The sequence below is a fragment of the Thamnophis elegans genome, chromosome 5, assembly GCF_009769535.1.
Source record: "Thamnophis elegans isolate rThaEle1 chromosome 5, rThaEle1.pri, whole genome shotgun sequence".
In the NCBI taxonomy this organism is placed as follows: domain Eukaryota; kingdom Metazoa; phylum Chordata; class Lepidosauria; order Squamata; family Colubridae; genus Thamnophis; species Thamnophis elegans.
The window spans coordinates 50,372,325-50,391,616 of NC_045545.1; the positions used below are offsets into that span (position 1 = coordinate 50,372,325).

At 37.1% G+C, this 19,292-nt stretch overlaps 1 protein-coding gene across 9 annotated transcripts in view; it reads left to right on the forward strand.

The window, feature by feature from the left end:
* PPARD (peroxisome proliferator activated receptor delta) overlaps positions 1–19,292 on the forward strand; it is a 51,650-nt gene that overhangs the window by 5,357 nt on the left and 27,001 nt on the right. For 2 of the 9 annotated variants that reach the window (XM_032217643.1, XM_032217639.1), the window contains exons 2-4: positions 8,096–8,173; positions 13,319–13,371; positions 16,007–19,028. In XM_032217643.1, coding sequence (XP_032073534.1) covers positions 16,007–18,376 — 2,370 coding nt within the window. In that variant the 5' untranslated portion in view covers positions 8,096–8,173; positions 13,319–13,371 and the 3' untranslated portion in view covers positions 18,377–19,028. Of the gene's footprint in view, positions 1–3,339; positions 3,472–6,959; positions 7,254–8,095; positions 8,174–13,318; positions 13,372–13,995; positions 14,117–16,006; positions 19,029–19,292 lie in introns of those variants that run through there. The other 7 variants (XM_032217645.1, XM_032217648.1, XM_032217640.1 and 4 more) reach the window with 6 other exon arrangements.

Here is a 19,292-nt window from a genome sequence, read left to right on the forward strand (position 1 = left end):
CTGTCAAATTCTGTGACCCTTGGCATTTTGATGGGAATGATGTGTTTGAAAGTTGATTTTACTAGCAAGCTTTTAATGAATTAATCTCATACAACATGTGATTATACTGTATGTAATGCTCAAGAATGTCTTGCACAGACTGATCTAATAGACCTTTTTGCACAGCAGTCATTTTGGCATGAAATAGTAGGGCACATACAGATATTAGCAATGAGAGTACTTAGGGTTCCATTCCATTTAGATTATGGGAACGAGATGTATGCTGTTGCTCTAGTGTAAAGAGAAGTCACGCTACATATTTACCACTTTAGCCTTTAGAAGCTTGGGGTTTTTTTGCCTTTTAAAAAATACCTCATACACATTTCCAGTATTTTCTGGTTATATTTTAATAAGGAGACTGAGACCTGAATGAATGAATGAATGAATGAATGAATGAATGAATGAATGAATGTATGTATGTATGTATGTATGTATGTATGTATGTAATACCATAGTACAATAGCAAATCTAATGTTGGTCTATGACTTTTGCACAGTATTGTGTGTGTATGTATGTATAATGCATACATACACACACATATATATCTTCTGTTATCCCAGTGATATACAATAGCAATTTTTCAGTCCTGTTATATCATGATTTTGGCAGGTTTCAAGTTGCGCCACTGTAAACCTTTATCCCGCACCTTATTCTAAAGTGCAGATATGGACAGATCTGTATAAGGGGTCCTTGGTGCTCTCTGAACTTGCTTGGTTTTTTTTTTTGCAGATGTTTCATTTCCCTAACTAGGTAACATCATCAGAGCTATGTATAAATATTTGTAAAGATTACTAATGTATTATTCAGTAGTCCTCCCATTTGTTGGCTAGTAGCTAGTGTGTTGTTTTTAAGCAAGATTAACTTGAAAGATTGATGTGATAAAGTGCTGAATATCGAGCTCTGTAGAGTTGTGCAGTGATCTTCATTCAAAACACAAAATGTGATTTGCAATGTGCATAGCCCTGCTATAGCATCTAGAGTGACCAGATTAAAGAAGCTGTATTTTTTTCTGGCCTTGGCTGGCTGCCCTCCACTGCTAATGCATAGGCCTGGGAAAATATACATTTGGTTTTTAAATGTCCTGATAATATTCCAGATCTTTGTGCAACCCTAAAGTTCAACACAACTGACTGTTTGGTTATCACACATCAGTATGATGACTGTTTGATATTACACATTAGTAGCTCTGGGATATAGTCATACTTTTCCAGAATAGATTAGTAGCTAATTTTCTCTCTGATAACCTTGGTTCCTCAAAGGAAATAACAGATTTGCTTGTTTTTTACTTAGTCGATGTGTAATTTACCTTAATTTAAAAGTTGTTTTATATATATTTGTAATCGAAGATGCTTTATTTAAAGGTTGGGTAAATGTAGGAGGTCAAAACTATGTAATCTTAAGAGAAGTTAAAAGTTTTACTGTAATATGTTGCTTCTATGTTTTAACCCTAGTTTTTGGGGAGGGTGTTGGGTGGATTAAAAAAAACTCATCTATTTCCTATAAATAATTATTGAATTATTATACTACTGTTAACAGAATGAAAAAAATATTCAAACTATTCTATTCTTGTAGGAAATATTTTTTATAAATTTGTTACAAAATTAGTAACTAATGATGTACCACTATTAAATTACATTGGATTCACACATTGAGGTAATTTATAAGGTAATTTGTTATTTTATAAAGTAGGAACCCAGTTTATTACTTATGAATATAACTATTGATTTACAGGTTAATATGTTTTAAACCATTATGGTTATTTAAAATGTAGTTAATGAAATGTTACATAATGGCGACAGTACTGATATGTAAAGAGAAGATACTGTAGATTGGGATGGGAGAGATAATCAATCAGGTTGCATTTAATTGGGAGGAAGCCCAGGTATTTAAATGAAAAATCATTTTTATAAACATATAGCTATCACAATTAAAACTGCAATTTTGCATAATCTTCTTAAATTCTGCTTTGTTCAGTATAAATTATATATCTTTAAAATTGCTTTGTAAATTTAATTTTTGGAATACCATATTAAAAATATATATTTTTAAAGGTTTTGAAATAAGATCATCTATGAAAAGAAGGCTGGGGTCTAATACCCTTAATAATTATAGGAAAGAGTAAATATAAAAAGGCTTTTCTACAGGTATAAAGATTGCTCTACAATTTATATTTGTTTTTGTACATGCTTAATAACAGGATAGAAACTCTCTCTTAAGAGGATTCTTTTGAATAACTTACATTTGCAAGAATATAAAGTTGACATTTACACATAGAAGGAAAGAAAAAACTAATAATTTTCCTCTTTAATTTAAAAAAGCAAGTATAGCTTGATTTAACAGAATAACAAAGTTATAAGGGGCCTTGAAAGTCTTCTAGTCCAAATTCCTGCTCAAGCAGGAAACCATATTAGACAAATGGTTGTCCAATCTTATCTTAAAAATCTCCAGTGTTGGGGCATCCCCAGCTTCGGGAGGCAAGCTGTTCCACTGATTAAGTATTCTAACTGTCAGGAAATTTGATTCTAGGTTGGATCCTTCTTTGATTAGTTTCCATCCATTGCTTCCTGTTCTGCCTTCTTGTGCTTTGGAGAATAGGTTGACCCCCGTAGCCCCTTAAATATTGGAAGACTTCTGTCATGTCACTTCTAATCCTTCTTTTCATTATACTAGACATACCCAATTCCTGAAATTGTCCTTTATATGCTTTAGCCTCCAGTCCCCTAATCATTTTTGTTGTTCTTTTCTATACTCTTTTTAGAGTCTCTACATCTTTTTTTTTTTTTACATATTTTTGTATATTAATGCAGCCTAGGACTGCATTGGCTTTTTTGAGTACATTGGCTTTTTAGGCAGCTGCAGCACACACTGCTAGCTCATATTTATGTGATTGCCCACTAGATTGTATTGTATTGTATTTGTATTTGGTTTATTTGTATGCCGCCCTTCTCCAGGAGGGACTCAGGGCGGCGAACAACTCAGGGGGGAAAGGGAACATAAACACAATACACATAATTAAAATACACGAAAATCACACAGCCATACCAATCGAGAGGGGAGGGGAACTCATCAACCCCAGGCCTGCCGGCACAGCCAGGTTTTAATGGCTTTCCGGAAGGCCTGGAGAGAGGTGAGGGTCCGGATCTCCAAGATCCAAGATTGTTATTAGTATTGAACCAAGTATCACCTATTCTATACCTGTACATTTGTTTTTCTTGCCTAAATGTAGAACATTACTTTTTTACCACTGAATTTCATTTTTTAAATAGGGCCCAATGTCTTAAGCCTATCTTCTGGAGTGTTGGCTTTCAGCTCTGATGAGTTCTATCTATCCCCTCATCTATCCCCTCATCTAATTCATTGATGAAGATATTGAAGGATACTTGGTATAAGGCAGAGCCTTGAGGTAATCCATTGCATGCTTCCATTCATGTAGTGAGTATGCTTTATTGCTCTATATAATTGCAAGAAAAAACTTTATAGTATTGTGTTGCCCAAACTGGTATATTCTACAGTGGGGCAAAAAAGTATTTAGTTAGCCACAAATTGTGCAAGTTCTCCCACTTAAAAAGATGAGAGAGGCCTGTAATTGACATCATAGGTAGACCTCAACTATGAGAGACAAAATGAGAAAACAAATCCAGACAATCACATTGTCTGATTTGGAATGGTTTTTTTTTTGCAAATTATGGTGGAAAATAAGTATTTGGTCAATATCAAAAGTTCATCTCAATACTTTGTTATGTATCCTTTGTTAGCAATGACAGAGGTCAAATGTTTTCTGTGAGTCTTCACAAGGTTGGCACACACTGTTGCTGGTATTGGCCCATTCCTCCATGCAGATCTCCTCTAGAGCAGTGATGTTTTCTGGCTGTCGCTGGGCAACACAGACTTTCAACTCCTTCCAAAGGTTTTCTATGGGGTTGAGATCTGGAGACTGGCTAGGCCACTCCAGGACCTTGAAATGCTTCTTACGAAGCCGCTCCTTCGTTGCCCGGGTGGTGTGTTTGGGATCATTGTCATGCTGAAAGACCCAGCCACATTTCATCTTCAATGCCCTTGCTGATGGAAGGAGGTTTGCACTCAAAATCTCACGATACATGGTCCCATTCATTCTTTCCTGTACACTGATCAGTTGTCCTGGTCACTTTGCAGAGAAACAGCCCCAAAGCATGATGTTGCCACTCCTGTGCTTTACAGTAGGTATGGTGTTCTTTGGATGCAACTCAGCATTTTCTGTCCTCCAAACATGATGAGTTGTGTTTCTACCAAACAGTTCTACTTTGGTTTCATCTGACCATATGACATTCTCCCAATCTTCTTCTGAATCATCCAAATGCTCTCTAGCAAACTTCAGACGGGCCCGGACATGTACTGGCTTAAGCAGGGGGACACGTCTGGCACTGCAGGATCTGAGTCCCTGGCAGCGTAGTGTGTTACTGATAATAGCCTTTGTTACGTTGGTCCCAGCTCTCTGCAGGTCATTCACTAGGTCCCCCCGTGTGGTTCTGGGATTTTTGCTCACCGTTCTTGTGATCATTTTGACCCCATGGAGTGAGTTCTTGCGTGGAGCCCCAGATCGAGGGAGATTATCAGTGGTCTTGTATGTCTTCCATTTTCTAATTATTGCTCCCACAGTTGATTTCTTCACACCAAGCTGCTTGCCTATTGCAGATTCAGTCTTCCCAGCCTGGTGCAGGTCTACAATTTTGTTTCTGGTGTCTTTCAGCAGCTCTTTGGTCTTCACCATAGTGGAGATTGGAGTGTGACTGTTTGAGGTTGTGGACAGGTGTCTTTTACACTGCTAACATGTTCAAACAGGTGCCATTAATACAGGTAATGAGTGCAGAGGAGCCTCTTTAAGAAGAAGTTACAGGTCTGTGAGAGCCAGAAATCTTGCTTGTTTGTAGGTGACCAAATACCTATTTTCCACCATAATTTGCAAAAAAATTCTTTCCAAATCAGACAATGTGATTGTCTGGATTTGTTTTCTCATTTTGTCTCTCATAGTTGATGTCTACCTATGATGTCAATTACAGGCCTCTCTCATCTTTTTAAGTGGGAGAACTTGCACAATTGGTGGCTGACTAAATATTTTTTTGCCCCACTGTATTGCATCATTATAATCTTTTTCAACATTGTTGGTGCATAGATAGCTAGAACAAAATCTTCTTTGGGATAGGATTACAACTGGTATACTAGTCTAAATTAGTAAGCAGTATTGCTAGCTGCTACCTGAGCTTCCCATTAAAGTGGAATCCAGGATAACTGCCAAGCTGCATATTTGGTCCTTCAGGGAAACTCTAAGATTAGTTGTGAGCCTTCATATACAATAACTGATTCCTTTATCCAGAGTACCTCAGTTTTGGGTAATTAAATTTGAATAACTTATTCTTCCTTCTCCTTTTGAAAACTACTATTGGGCTATAAGTGTTATTTACAGTACAGATGAAGCAGAATGTTTCAGTTAAAGTTTGATTTAGAACAGTGTTTTTCAACCTTTTTTGTGCAAAGGCACACTTTTTTCATGAAAAAAATCACGAGGCACACCACCATTAGAAAATGTTAAAAAATTTTAACTCTGTGCCTATATTCAATATAGGCGGGTGTTTTTCCCACGGCACACCTTACACTATGTCACGGCACACTAGTGTGCCGCGGCACAGTGGTTGAAAAACACTGATTTAGAAATTATATGTCTATTGTGGAACTATTTTTATTTTATTTTGTCGTTGTGAGCCACTCAGTCGTGTCCATTCCTCAGCCACTCTATGAATCTGCCCTCTCCATGCCCCTCTGTCCCATACTGCTTCCTTCATCTGCCGTGTTCATCCCAGTGTCACCCTTGTGTCCAGCTAATGGGTACTAGGGTGGCCCCTTCTTCTGCTGATCACTCACAGCATGATTGACTTTTAGAATGAGTCACTTCTTATGACATAACCAAAGTAAGACAGCCTCTATTTGATGATCTTGGCTTCAAGTAATATTTTTGGGAGATTTGGCCTAGGACTTCTTTGTTTGTTATTTTGCAACCCATGTAAGATTTATTTATTTATTTATTTATTAGACTTATATACCGCTTCATAGGGCTTTCAGCCCTCTCTAAGTGGTTTACAATTTTTTTTTTAGCAAATTGAGTCAGCAACTTGCCCCCACAATCCGGGTCCTCATTTCACCCATCTCGGAAGGATGGAAGGCTGAGTCGACCTTGACCCGGTGAGATTTGAACTGCTGAGCTGCAGATCACAGTCAGCTAAAGTGGCCTGTAGTACTGCACCCTAACCACTGCGCCACCTCGGCTCTTCGTAATGCTCACCTCCAGCACCACAGTTCAAAGGCATCCACTTTTCTCTTATTTGCCTTTTTCAAGAGTCCAAATTTCATAGCCATAAGTAGCAATTGGAAAAAATGCTACATTAACTAATCTGCATTTTATTGTGAGACCAATGTCTTTACTCTTCCAGAAGTTATTCATACCAAGCATTACAGTTCTTCCAAGTGCTATTATACGCCTTCTAATCTCAGGGTTGCAATCACCACTTTAGTCGATTTTAGAGCCTATGAATTCCTTTAGTGTTTCTCATGGTCAATCTACATTTTGGCCTGTGTGTTCTCTAGAGTTGTCAATATCTTATGTTAACATGTAGTCTAAATTCTTTACTGTCTTATTTGACTCTCAGGATTAGCCACCTTGCTTTCCACAAGCTATATCTTATCTATCATCTGCATATTGGAGCTTGTTGATATTCATTATACCAATTTTAGCTTCAATGGTAATTCTTCTAAATGTGCATTTCTCATAACTATCTATATCAGTCATGTATAAATTTTATGGTATATATTATATTTCATTCTTACTTGTTAGTTTTATATTCTACTCTTCCTTAAGGAGCTCAGGGCACTGTACAAAGCATTTTCTCCTTCCTTCTGTGACTGAAGGTGGACTAGAACCTGTGTCTCCCCATTGCCAGTCCAGAACTGTGCTCATTGCATTATATTGCCCTTGAATTTTTATAATTGTTCTTAAAGTAGTTGTGCTTATATCTGTTGTTTTCGTTTATTGAGAATATACTTCATTGCAGAATTCTAGTGTGACAACATTTCTTTGAAAGAAAAAAAAAGATGGTTCAGCAAAATTTATGGTGTCAGGTATGAAAGATGTACTGAGTGCTATCATATTTAATTTAACATCATGAACAGTAAAGCTTAATTAACTGGTAAGTAGTTGTTTATTTTTAGTATAGTAAGAAAATAAACTTCTAAATTTAGTTTCCTCTCTCTCTCAGGGTTGAACATATAAACCTAGGAACTGTTGTAACTTTGTGTATTATATAGATACCAAAATTGCCAAAATGAAATAGCCCAAGGTTTCTTGTACATGTTAAGGACTTGTTTGGTGCTTTTTATGAATTATTCTGCATAAAACTATTTTAATAGCTGGATTTTAATACATAGATTGGAACTGTAATTTCATGAATAAATTAGAGTGAACTAATTAATATGAGCAGAGTTGATACTGAAAGGGTAAGAAATCCTCACATGGTCTTAGTTTTAGAATATAAGTTTTTACTCATTCATCACTCAAAACTAGAAATGTAATAAAAATAGTGTTAATACCTTTCTGGATTTGTTGCAACATTTGTAGCACCTTAAAAATTGGCATAAGGTCTGGCTGATTATATCTAATTCATCAAATTAAGCTGATACATAAGGTTCCTTTTAACATTGTTTCAGCTAAGAATCTGAGTCCTGTATGGAAATCCTTTAAGAGGGGTTCCAGCACTACACTTAGAATTCATAAAGCATCTCGTGCATTCTTGTCCCACAATAAATATGCTATTATGCAGCATGAATATGATTGCATTTGCTACAGTGGAATATGCTGCAATGCTATATAACAATAAAAAACCTTACCATACAAATATATACTAGGAAGTAAGCCTTACTGAATACAGTCACATTTATGTCCTGATAAGTATACATAAGACTCAACAGTAAACTTCTACTTTTCCTGATTATTTTTATGCTTAAAGTGGAAATCTATTTTGCTCTTTTGCAGCTTCCCTCTACTATACTTGGAATGTTCCTTATGCTGATATGGTAACTTCAGAGTGTCAGTCATCAAAGGTGAACAAAGGTAATAATCCCATATTAAAGAATATAATTTACAGTTTTTACTTTTCAGTTTTGAGCTTATGTGTATTTGCATATTGCAGATTAGATAGTTATTCTGAATAGTGAAAGCAATACATGCAGAGATTCACCTTGTAAGAAGCCTGAGATACTAGTACTGGATATCTATTTAAAGTTTAATTGTAAAATACATTCATGGGTCAGTGGATGCATATTATTCTTTTCATTCAAAGCAGTAGAGTATGAGTTTATCTCTGAGTTTTTACTAGTATGCTAAAATCACTGCTCACTTTTGATGCTTTATCTCTGTTGCTTGCATCTTATTTCTATAAGACTTGATGTTTAAAAATAAGAAAAATTAAAGTGTTGGATGAGGTTTGTTAAGGGTCATGAGCTTGATACCAGTAGTATTTTGTAGAAGACTAAATTAGCCTATGAAATTATTCCAGACTATAATTTTATAAATATTGTGTGGTAAATACTATGCTGCAAGAAAACATTAACATTTCAAGGATTGCTATAGGTTCTTCTTGGAACTTAAATGTCTGATGCACAAAATCTGCACCATTAGGCTGTTGAAGTTATAATTTCTAAACAGAAAAATGAAAATGTATACTTTCTTGCCTTTATGAAATGAATTATGGTATACAACTTCATTCCTGTTGTGCATTTTTTTTAAAAATAGAACAGCATAGAACTGTGATGGCAAACCTGTGGCACAGGCATGCAGAGCCCTCTCTGTGGGCACATCAGCCATCGCCCCAGCCCAGCTCCATTGTGCATGCGTGCGCGCCCCTCCGGCCAGCTGGTCTTTGCATTTTGGGGCTTTGTGCAGTGCCCCCGTGCCCCATTTTGGCTTCCAGGTTGGCGCAGGAGGCTTTCCAGGCCCAAATCAGGGTGTGGTGGGATGTGTGTGGCCTCCCACACCCTATTTTGGCTTTTAGGTTGGTGCACAAGGCCTTCCAGGCCCAAAATGGGGCATGGAGGGTGCATGCGTGGGAGAAGGGGTATGCGCATGCACCCCCACATCCCATTTTGACCATACATGTGAGGGGTGAGTGCGGGGGGGGAGATCACACATGCATTGCATTATGGGTGCAGGCAGGCGCACACACTTTTGACACTCAATGACAAAAAGGTTACCCATCACTGGCATAGAATGTTGTAATGGTTTACTATATTGTTAGGTGGATTTATCAATTAATATAATATGGTCAGTGTAGCTAGCACATGACCACACTGCTCAACAAAAGCAAAATCTGGGTAAAAGAAGCAGGTACAGTGTCCCCTAGAATTTTGTGCAGTCTTGTCTTAGTTATGTTGGTCTTATAGGTTTTCTGGCCTGCTAAGAGCATTAAGTGCTGGTCAATATAATTCTATGGCAAATGAAGATTTGTTAGCTTGAGGCAATGTATGCGAAAATAAATAGATATCCCACTTAGTGTGGATTTCTGCTGAATAACTACATGATAGCTTGACACATATTCAGTATCTATGTCTTTTTGTTATAATTTGAATTACTACTTTTATATAAGAAATCTCTTTGAAGCTAGAATTTTAAAAAGCAGATTATCTGGGCATCTATTTATTTGTTCTCTTTGCTAGTTATAAAGAAAATCTATGATTTTTTGCAATTAAATTACTATCATTAATTGGAAATAGAAGTGGATTTGGCTGTGTATTTGAATAGGAGATTACATTATTATATTACTTTTGCTTGAACAGTGTCAGCATTGGCTCAAATAATCTTCCTATAATATATGTTTTCATGTATGTGTACTGAATAATTATATATAAGAAGCTTCAATAATTGTATTGTGGAATTTTAGAGACTGTTAAAATCTCCTCCGTTTCCCTGTATACAGAAATGGGTTACCTTTAAATAAAATACAAATTATATGAAATCAGTCTCTGCAGTTTTAGAATTAAAATATACCATGTATAGAGCTAGAGTGTATTAAAACAACATATAATTGTCTGATTGCACAATTAATAATTGTAGTGTTTTAAAGGATTGGTTCCATTAGGCTTTTAAATAAATCAGTCTTCTCTATGTATTAACCAGAAGAAATAAAACACTACAGTGATGCCCTAGTCCTATTAATTAAGCATTCAAATTTCTATAATACTTTTTTGGTAACTTATATTAAGATCTTGAATGTTTTGCTACTAAAATAATTTTCTGGCATTCTTTTAATGTCAATGTAATATTAGTAGTAGTGACATATAATATGGTAAGAAACATGAAAGATGATGCAAGGAATGTTGTTCCTCTTATAGACTTCAGATTTATGGAATACCGAAAACCAAAATAACACTTTAAACTCTGCAAGAGCATTTTTCTTACTGTGTAAAGGCAAAACATGCTTGAACTATTTGAAATTACATCTACAATTTGCTCATATCTATTTCTCTAAGCTACTTGAGTAAAGTCATTGGCTAAATAAATTTATAGAAGAATCTATGTATCATATCTAACAATAATTTTATGAATGGCCACTAGCAGGGTAGAAATTAACATTGTCTTTTCAACCTTTTATTTTACTATTAATCTCACTGTTGTCCTGCCCATAAAAATAAGGGGGGGGGGGACAAATTGGATCTGTGCTTAAACTCCTATATCGGGGTAATGTACCACACATATATAACATATTTCCCAAAGCATATATTGGAATCAGTATGTTGGTTTTAAGATTATAGTATTCTTTTTTTTTCTTCTGAAGCAACAGATTAACAGATTAAATAATTTTTCTGGAAATTGTAACCACAACTTTTATCTAAAAGGGGCTGTCTTTATGTAGGATTTGTAAATGCTGAGAGCAAAATTTTCAGAGTTTAAGAAATGGGACACTTCTTCCTAACCATTTTAATGTTGGTTGTTATATTCAAAACACAGAAAGGAACATTTTGTTTGCTATCCTCATTCTAACCCTAATTTGCTATCCTAATTCTAACCTTTTATCTCTGAAATATTTTTCAAATTCTTAATAAAAAATTCTGCATGCTTTTTTTCTTGTAAGAAAAGTTCTCAGTCATAGACTGAGAGAGCTGGAAAGCATAATTTAGACATTGAATCCAGTCTTCTGTTCAGTGCAGGAATCCAAATCAAAGCAGTTGTGACAGATGGCTGTGTACCCTTTGTTTGAATGCATCTAGTGATGAGAAACTCACTTCCTCTCTGCTCATTTGGTATCGCTATCAAACAACTCTTACTTAAAAGGCATTTTTCTTTAATGGTAAACAGGAATATGCTACCCTGTAATATAAAACTATTATCCCATGTTTGCCCACTGGATCCTAAACAACAAATCTTGGTCTTCTTGTGATTGAGATTTTTTCTTAAAGATTGTTTTCAAATTCAGTTTTCTCTTTTCCCCCCCATGATATATGTATTAGTCATTATGATCCTACATTTTTTTCTTTGAAACACTGTATGTATTCCATGGAAATCTGCAAGTTGCATTCAGGAGCAGTTGTAAAATATTACCAAAACATCCAATATATTGATTTGCATTCTGGGCAGAAAGGACAGAATAAAAATATTACAAATGTTATGCTTTATTCATTCTTACGATGATACACCGGTATAAACTATGCATAGTAATCTGCAACTTTAATTACAATTTTATATTTAGTATACAGCCATTATTTTGTTTGTACTTACTGTATATACTCGAGTATAAGCCTAGTTTTTCAGCCCACTTTTTGGGCTGAAAAAAGCCGCCTCGGCTTATACTCGAGTCAGTGAAAAATTTGCCCGAAATGGAGGAGAAAAAGGGGCGGGGCCATGCCGCTGGGTGACACTCGTGAATGGCCCAGTGCCCCTGTGAGTTTCCCCTCCCTCTGTGTCAGTTTGCCGCGCAGCGCGCACCGCACCATCCCCCCTCCTCACGTTCTAATGTAATGCAGGGCTGTCTTACGATTCCCCTTCCTCCCCCTCCTGCCGCTCTGCAACGATGTCCCACCTCCTCCTTGTTATGGCAAGCAGCCACATAGCGATGTCCCACCTCCTCTGGTACAGTGATCCAATGATAGGAATCACTGTGCCGTGTGTCATAGGAGGCGGGACATCGCTCCCGCGGCTGCACGGGACATCATCATCACAGCGGGACATCAGCATCATGAGGTGAGTGAAGTATTTCATTGAATACACCGCTAGTTTACTGTTTTTCTTTGAAATAAATATTCAAAAACATTATTGGTATCTATTTTTATTTTTGAAATTTACCGGTAGCTGCTGCATTTCCCACCCTAGGCTTATACTCGAGTCAATAACTTTTCCAGTTTTTTGTGGTAAAATTAGGTGCCTCGGCTTATATTCGGGTCGGCCTATACTCGAGTATATACGGTACTGAAATGTCAATTTCAGTAAATAATAAGTCCTTTGTACTGGCAAGAGAATGTACTGGGATAAATGAGTAAGTAATAATCATTTTAATTTTCAGACAGACAAACAATATTAATGTCTATAGAAACATTGTCTTGCAATCTATTTTTAGTTGGTTGAAAAATGGAATAAAATATTCATTTAGTAAACAAATCTATTTAACATTTTATGTAGACAGTCCCATAGCAAAGGAGTAATGCACACATCTTTTGGTGACCATTTCTCCCTTAACACCCAATTTGGGTATTGTTTTCCAATTCAGTAGCTTGGGCTGTTTGTGTGTGTGTGTGTGTGTGTGTGTGTGTGTGTGTATGTGTATGTGAATGGATAGATCTAATTGAAGATAAACTCTTTCAAATTATGCTTCTGGTAATTTCATGGACATGCCATTCAGTTTTCTTTGCCTATAATTATAGAATTTCCAAGCAATCCTCTATCCAGATATTAACTAGGACTTTGTGGTGCTTAGCCTCTGAAATCACATAAGGTTGGTATATGCTGCTATCTGCTAATAATTGCATATATTTTAAACTATGTCTGGAAAAGGTCTGTCACACACTCCCTTTTAATTATAGTTTTCCTTTGAGACCTTTAATGATGCATATTGAAGAAAGCAGGATGGATGGATTTATGGTTTTTGTTTTTGTGTACAAATAAGTAATGTGATAGATTAAAAATTGTCTTCATTTAAATTCATAGTATATTTATGTATCATCAGATACTTGTATTTGACAAATTTAGATCTTATCTTTTCTTCAAAAGGTCAAGGCAAGATGCATTGCATTCCCTCTTCCAGTTGTCCTTAAACAAAAAAGGTAGGTTGAGCTAAGACATAGTGACTAGCTAAAAGTCATATAGTAAATTTCTGTCAGAGGTGGACTTAAACCTGGATCTTCGCAATCTAAGTTCAATGTCCTTTTTACACTATATTCTTTCTCTCATGGAACTCTCTTAGTTGCAATATTATAAGCAGTGGTGGGATTCAAATTTTTTTTACTATCAGTTCTGTGGGTGTGGATTGGTGGGCATGGTGTGGCATGGTTTGGTGGGCATGGCTTGGTCTTGGCAGGGGAAAGTTACTGTAAAATCTGCATTCCCACCCCATTCCAGAGGAAGGTTACTGCAAAATCCCCATTTCCTCCCAATCACCTGGGACTCGGGAGGCAGAGGATAGATGGGGCAGGACTAGTCAGAAGTGGTATTTACCGGTTCTCCAAACTACTTAAAATTTCCGCTATTGGTTCTCCAGAACTGGTCAGAATCTGCTGAATACCACATATGATTGCAAGGCTATATAAATTGTTCACACATTTATTCACTCATTTTTGCTTTATATACTGAAAATGTTTTCATTGTGAGACATGATAGTGCTGATATGGTTGGTAAAGGCGATAAGAAAGAATTGCTTTGATAATTCAGTTATTCTTAATAATTTGTAGAAGGACAAGAAACTTGGTAAAGATTTATTGGAGGAAGAAATGATTTTTAAAAGGAAGATGGAGCAAAGCAAGAAATAACTACTACAACAGTATAAGGCACACTAAGATACAGTAGACAAAGGTAATTAGATTACCATAATGTATGGATGGACAAAACTGCTGGTTTAGAGTTAGATTGTGTTTCCTGGCCCCCCCGGAAGGGCAAAAAATCAGCTGGCTGGCGCATGCATGTGTGCCGGAGCTGATGGCTGGCATGCCACCAAAAATGGCTCCGTGTGCCATAGGTTCGCTACCACGGGACTAGATCCTAATTAAAGACGATCTGTTTCAGCAGGTAGCAGGATCTGGCTGTCTGTGGCTTCATTGCTATAATTTCTTTACCCTGGTTTGGAGATGGTTCACTTATTGGTAGTTTAGGACCTTTCCTTCCGTCTAATCTCCATCTTATTGCCAACTTTCTTCTGTGCTAGGCTGAAGCCAAACCAAGAAGACAATGTTTTTGACGAAAACATTGCGTGTCATATAGAGAAAACCTCACAAATATCAACAGTCTGCAGGGTGCCCTCTACACATTCTCATTCTATATTTTCCATTGTGGGTGTCCACAATGCCATCTCATTGCCAGAAGAAAGCTGGCAATGAGATGGAGATTCAACTGTGAAGAATGTGTGCTACTCGTATGCCTTCCAAATCCCTTTGGTGCACTGCTTTCACTCAGAAGTTGGCCCCAGGTCGGCGTTAGCCTTTCTCAGTAGTGGGTAGGTAGAGAATACATACAAGTGAAATTAATGATAAGAACAGCAGTGGCAGCAGTTTGGCTTTGGGACAGACAGGGAGAAGGATAGATAACCACCACTGGTGAACGGAAGTTGCAGTAGCATGGCATGGCATCAGATTGTAAGTGTCCACTCTTGTACAGTAGCATTGGACTGGATTAGACTCTTATGCTTTACTTTTGTTAGAAGGCATCAGGTGTTGCAGTGAGCGGTATAATATTGTGCTATGAGAGTGCTAGATGCAGGAAGGGAGAAGTGTGCCCAGGACCATATCACTTTAGGAACAGAAAGTTTGGAAGCAAGATTTCCCATTCCCAGTGGACCCCATTCTACATCTTGAAGATGTAAAGATAAGAAAACAAAGCTCAAGATTGGTCTTCGTGCTGGGAAAAAGTAGTATGCAACATCATCTCTTGTTGCAAACACTGTTTCTCCCTAGTCCAGATGAACCAGTTACCAAATAGGAAATGTACTGTTTTCTTTGCAAGGAGCAGTTTTATTAACTTTGATGCAGAATTGTGGCAACAGTATCAATGTTGGGGCAAAGATATGAGAAGTGATGTACAGTATTTTTTGCTTCAGGAATAGGAAAGCAAATCCATAAGCATGAGTGCATAAGTACCTTATCTGGTCTTGGAAGCTAAAAAAGGTCAAGGTTGGTTAGGACATGGGTGGGAGAATAAAGCAACTTGGAAGAAAACAATAGAAAATCACTTGTATATTGTTAGATGTATGCGTCCGACTCATCTGAAACAAAACTTTATCTACTTTATAATGAAAGGAAGCACCCAATGGAGTTTTTTGAGTCTTGCACATTTGGTTCTATAAGAAGAAAATGTAAATTGAAAGCCCATTGGTTAATTTGCACAGCACTTTACAAGAACTATCCCTCATATGTCTAATGATTTAAGTGTTGTGGTTCAGATTCAATAGATGTAATGTTGGCCTCTGATTGTCCAATTATAATAGATATTTTTCAGTAGTGTAGCCTGAATAGAGACCAGGTCTTAACAAGTTAGTTAGATGGGCTTCTTCCTCTTTAGGCAGATAGAACTTTTAAAAAAGTGCAGCTAATCCTTGAGTTACCAAAATTTCTGTCACTAAGTGATGCAGTTGTAAAGAAGAAATTAGTACTCTAACTTAAAAACATCAGTAGCATCTTAAATACTTTCTCAAGTACTGCACATCCAGGCAATAGGGGCTTTGGAGATTCTTTTTGTGTTTTTCCCTCTCAGATGCTTTCGAAGATGTTGTCTTTGCTGCTGTGCCTGTGGAATGGATGGATGCTTGTTTCTGCTACCCAGAATGCGTCTACCATCCCTGTGAAACTGTGGGCTTGTTTTCCAAAAGGAGGAGCATCTGAAATAAAGTTGACATGCCGCATGCATGGATTATATGCCAACAGTTCCAACCCCGGAGTGTTCCAGAGCTTGTACATATTCCATGCTGCTTCAGACTCAGTCAGCTGCCATTGGAGAGATTTGGCTAATTGTTCTGTCAAGGCCAGTGGAGAAATTGGACATTTTTGTTATGACATGCAAACGGACAGTTCAACTTTTAATATACCTGTTTCATGCCGACCTTTGCCAACACATTTGGAGCCCCACAGAACTGGAAAGATCATAACTCAGGATAATTCATGTGACATTGCCCTAATTTCTGCTGCTTTATGGAAATTTGGTGCACCATTGCATCTGAGAACTATTGTTGGATCCCAGCATGATAAATTTCTTAAAAATCATTTGCAGCTATCCTTAATTTCACCTTCTGGGAAAAAAACTACGCAAACGATTGTTAATTGGGAATCACATGACTGGGAATTAAAAGGAAGAGACCTAATTAGACAGGGACCCCCAGATTGGGTAGTTCCAATTAAAGGAACACATTGTGATCAGAGAGCATCCTCTGTTAAGTTTAAATTCTATGGTCATATTTCCATAACAGAAAAAAATAGTGAACAAGGGTTGTATCAGTTAGAACTAGGCTTTCAAAACAAAACAGTTCTTCAATTTAACCCACTGATCACGGATCTTCTTTCACTGCGCCATATGAGAAATCCAATTATTGGATCTCATGTATTAAAATTAGATCAGCCTGAGCAAATTGTTAGGAACCCACAGACCTCTCTGAAGGAGGTACAGATTAATTTTGAAGGTTTGAATGTGTCACAGAAAGTGCCCCAGTGTTCTCCCTTTCTTGATATTAGCCACAGAGGTTGGGTAGAATGGGTTAAAATGTGGGAAGGAGTACACCATGGAGAAAGAATAAAAAGGGAATTGTTAGATTGGCTGGGTCCCCTGGGGGCGGGAGTTTCTTTTATAGATGCAGCCAACATAGAAGTATTAGCTAATAAACTTTCATATTCCACAAAACAAATAGGAAAACTTACTGCCCCATTAACCAAATCTTTCTCACAGCTCACAAAACAACCACAAGCTATCAGTAAAGTGCTTCCAGTCTGGGAAACAATTTTAGAAAACGATAACATACTGATAGTCTCTGGGATTCAGTCTCTCCAAAATAATGTTTCTTTGGCTTTAGCATGTGCACAGGCCCAGGTAATCACCCAAAATGTAATCATGGATATGATTCGAGAAGCTAAGGCAGGAAAAATTCCCATGGAGGTAAGCAATTTAATTCGACCAGAACTCACACCAGGTGAAATTGCTTTAGAAGCTTGGTGGAGACTACTAAATGCATCTTATGACTCTACTCAAAACATACTGCGGTTATTTTTAATAACTGTGGAGGCTACTCAGATTATTTCTATCTATCCAATAGTGCCCTTGGGATTCCAGATTGACAGAGACTTGGTCATGTATTCCAGAGACTCTAATAAATGGGCACACTTGAGGGATGGTGAGTGGCAAAGCGTTAATGTGCAGGGTTGTGTTAAAAAAGAGAATTTAGGCTTTGTATGTGATGATAACAGCTTAGAAGAGCACCATGAATGCTTTTCTCCTCAGCTTATAAATAACTCTCATTGTTCTTTTGATGTAGTCCAAGAAGAAATGTCTACTGTTGTATATACTGGTAAGGGCTGTATTTGTGTTAGAACTCCATGCGAATTTATAATCATTAATAGTGTCATCATCCAACCTATGCTGCCATATATCAATCGTTGCTTTTGTAATATTAGCTTGATTGTAGGGTGTGATTTCAAATTTCATGTACCTGTTTGGACTGTGCAACATATGAAAGCCTATCCCTCTTTATATAAAGAAATATTTCCTATTTCACTTGGACTTGGCCTTTCTACTCTTAAAAATCTGCTTTCTCATCCCTCTCTCAAGCAAGAATTATTGAAACTCAGAAATATGGGTGAAAATGCTGCTCTTGAGATTCACCACAACAATCAGGAAATTGCCCAGATTGTAGCAAAGGTTACATCAGCTGGAGACCATGCCTGGTGGGAGGTGCTCCTGGGATGGTCACCAAGTTCAAATGGAGTACTAAATATTGCTCTACACCCTATTGTGATGATTTTAATCTTTCAAGTAGCACTGGTGATTTGCTTATTGGCATTGGTCGGGTGGATGAAATGGCAAGCAAGTAGATTATATTATCTACAGAAGCAGATAGTTTCCACCAAAACAAAGATGTAATGGAAATACTTGCCAGGCCACCTGCCATGAAAAGGGAGACATGGCTGTGTCATGTCCTTTTGAAGGCCATAGTTATGTTCTTAGTTCTAGTTTGTTTCTACTTACTAAATGTTCATTTGCTAAATGTCTACCAGTTTTAGAAAAGAATATTTGTTTGTAAGGGTTGTGTGATAGTTTTTGTTGTTGTTGTTGTTAAGGAAAAGTGAGTGTCTTAGTGCTTGAATCTCTTGGGTGCACAAAACCAAAAACTCCTTGTGCTCTAATGCTGTCAGGATTGCTATTTACAGTTTTATAGTTGATAAAATCATATATGTTTCAGTCACTGTTCTATTGGTAACTACCCCAATTCAATATTTAGTGCTCTTTTCTGGAAATAGCTTGGGCATTTCCACTTTTCTATTTGTCATGGAAAACCTTGATATCCTTCTTGATAGAGAGATGGTTCTGATGCTGTAGCACAGTCTGAAAAAAATGACTTAATCCTACCATTGACGAGCCGCCTTATGCATATGTTCACTCTCAGTAGACACTGCCTGACAGCTTTTTAGATCACTGAACTCATTTTCTCTTAATATTTTCCTTATGTCAAAGATATTTTGGTTGTGATTTTATCTATTACTGCTTTTAATAAAAATGTTATTTTGTTCCAGTGTCTACTTCGTTTTAATTCATGAGAATGCAAGGATTCCTATTGAATATTCACAAGTGATCAATATTTGGACCCTGATGATTAAAATTGATCAGCATCTTGCCCCTTCCGCAGCTTTCCTAGAGGTTCACAAATGTTTTGAGGGTGATAAGAGAGTTTAAGGGAAATTTCAGCAATTCTTACTGGCTTTATGCCCACATAAAGATGGGATGACGGGCAATTATTTGGTTGCTTTGGCTAACTGTCTTCCTTATTCTTGATACTGTG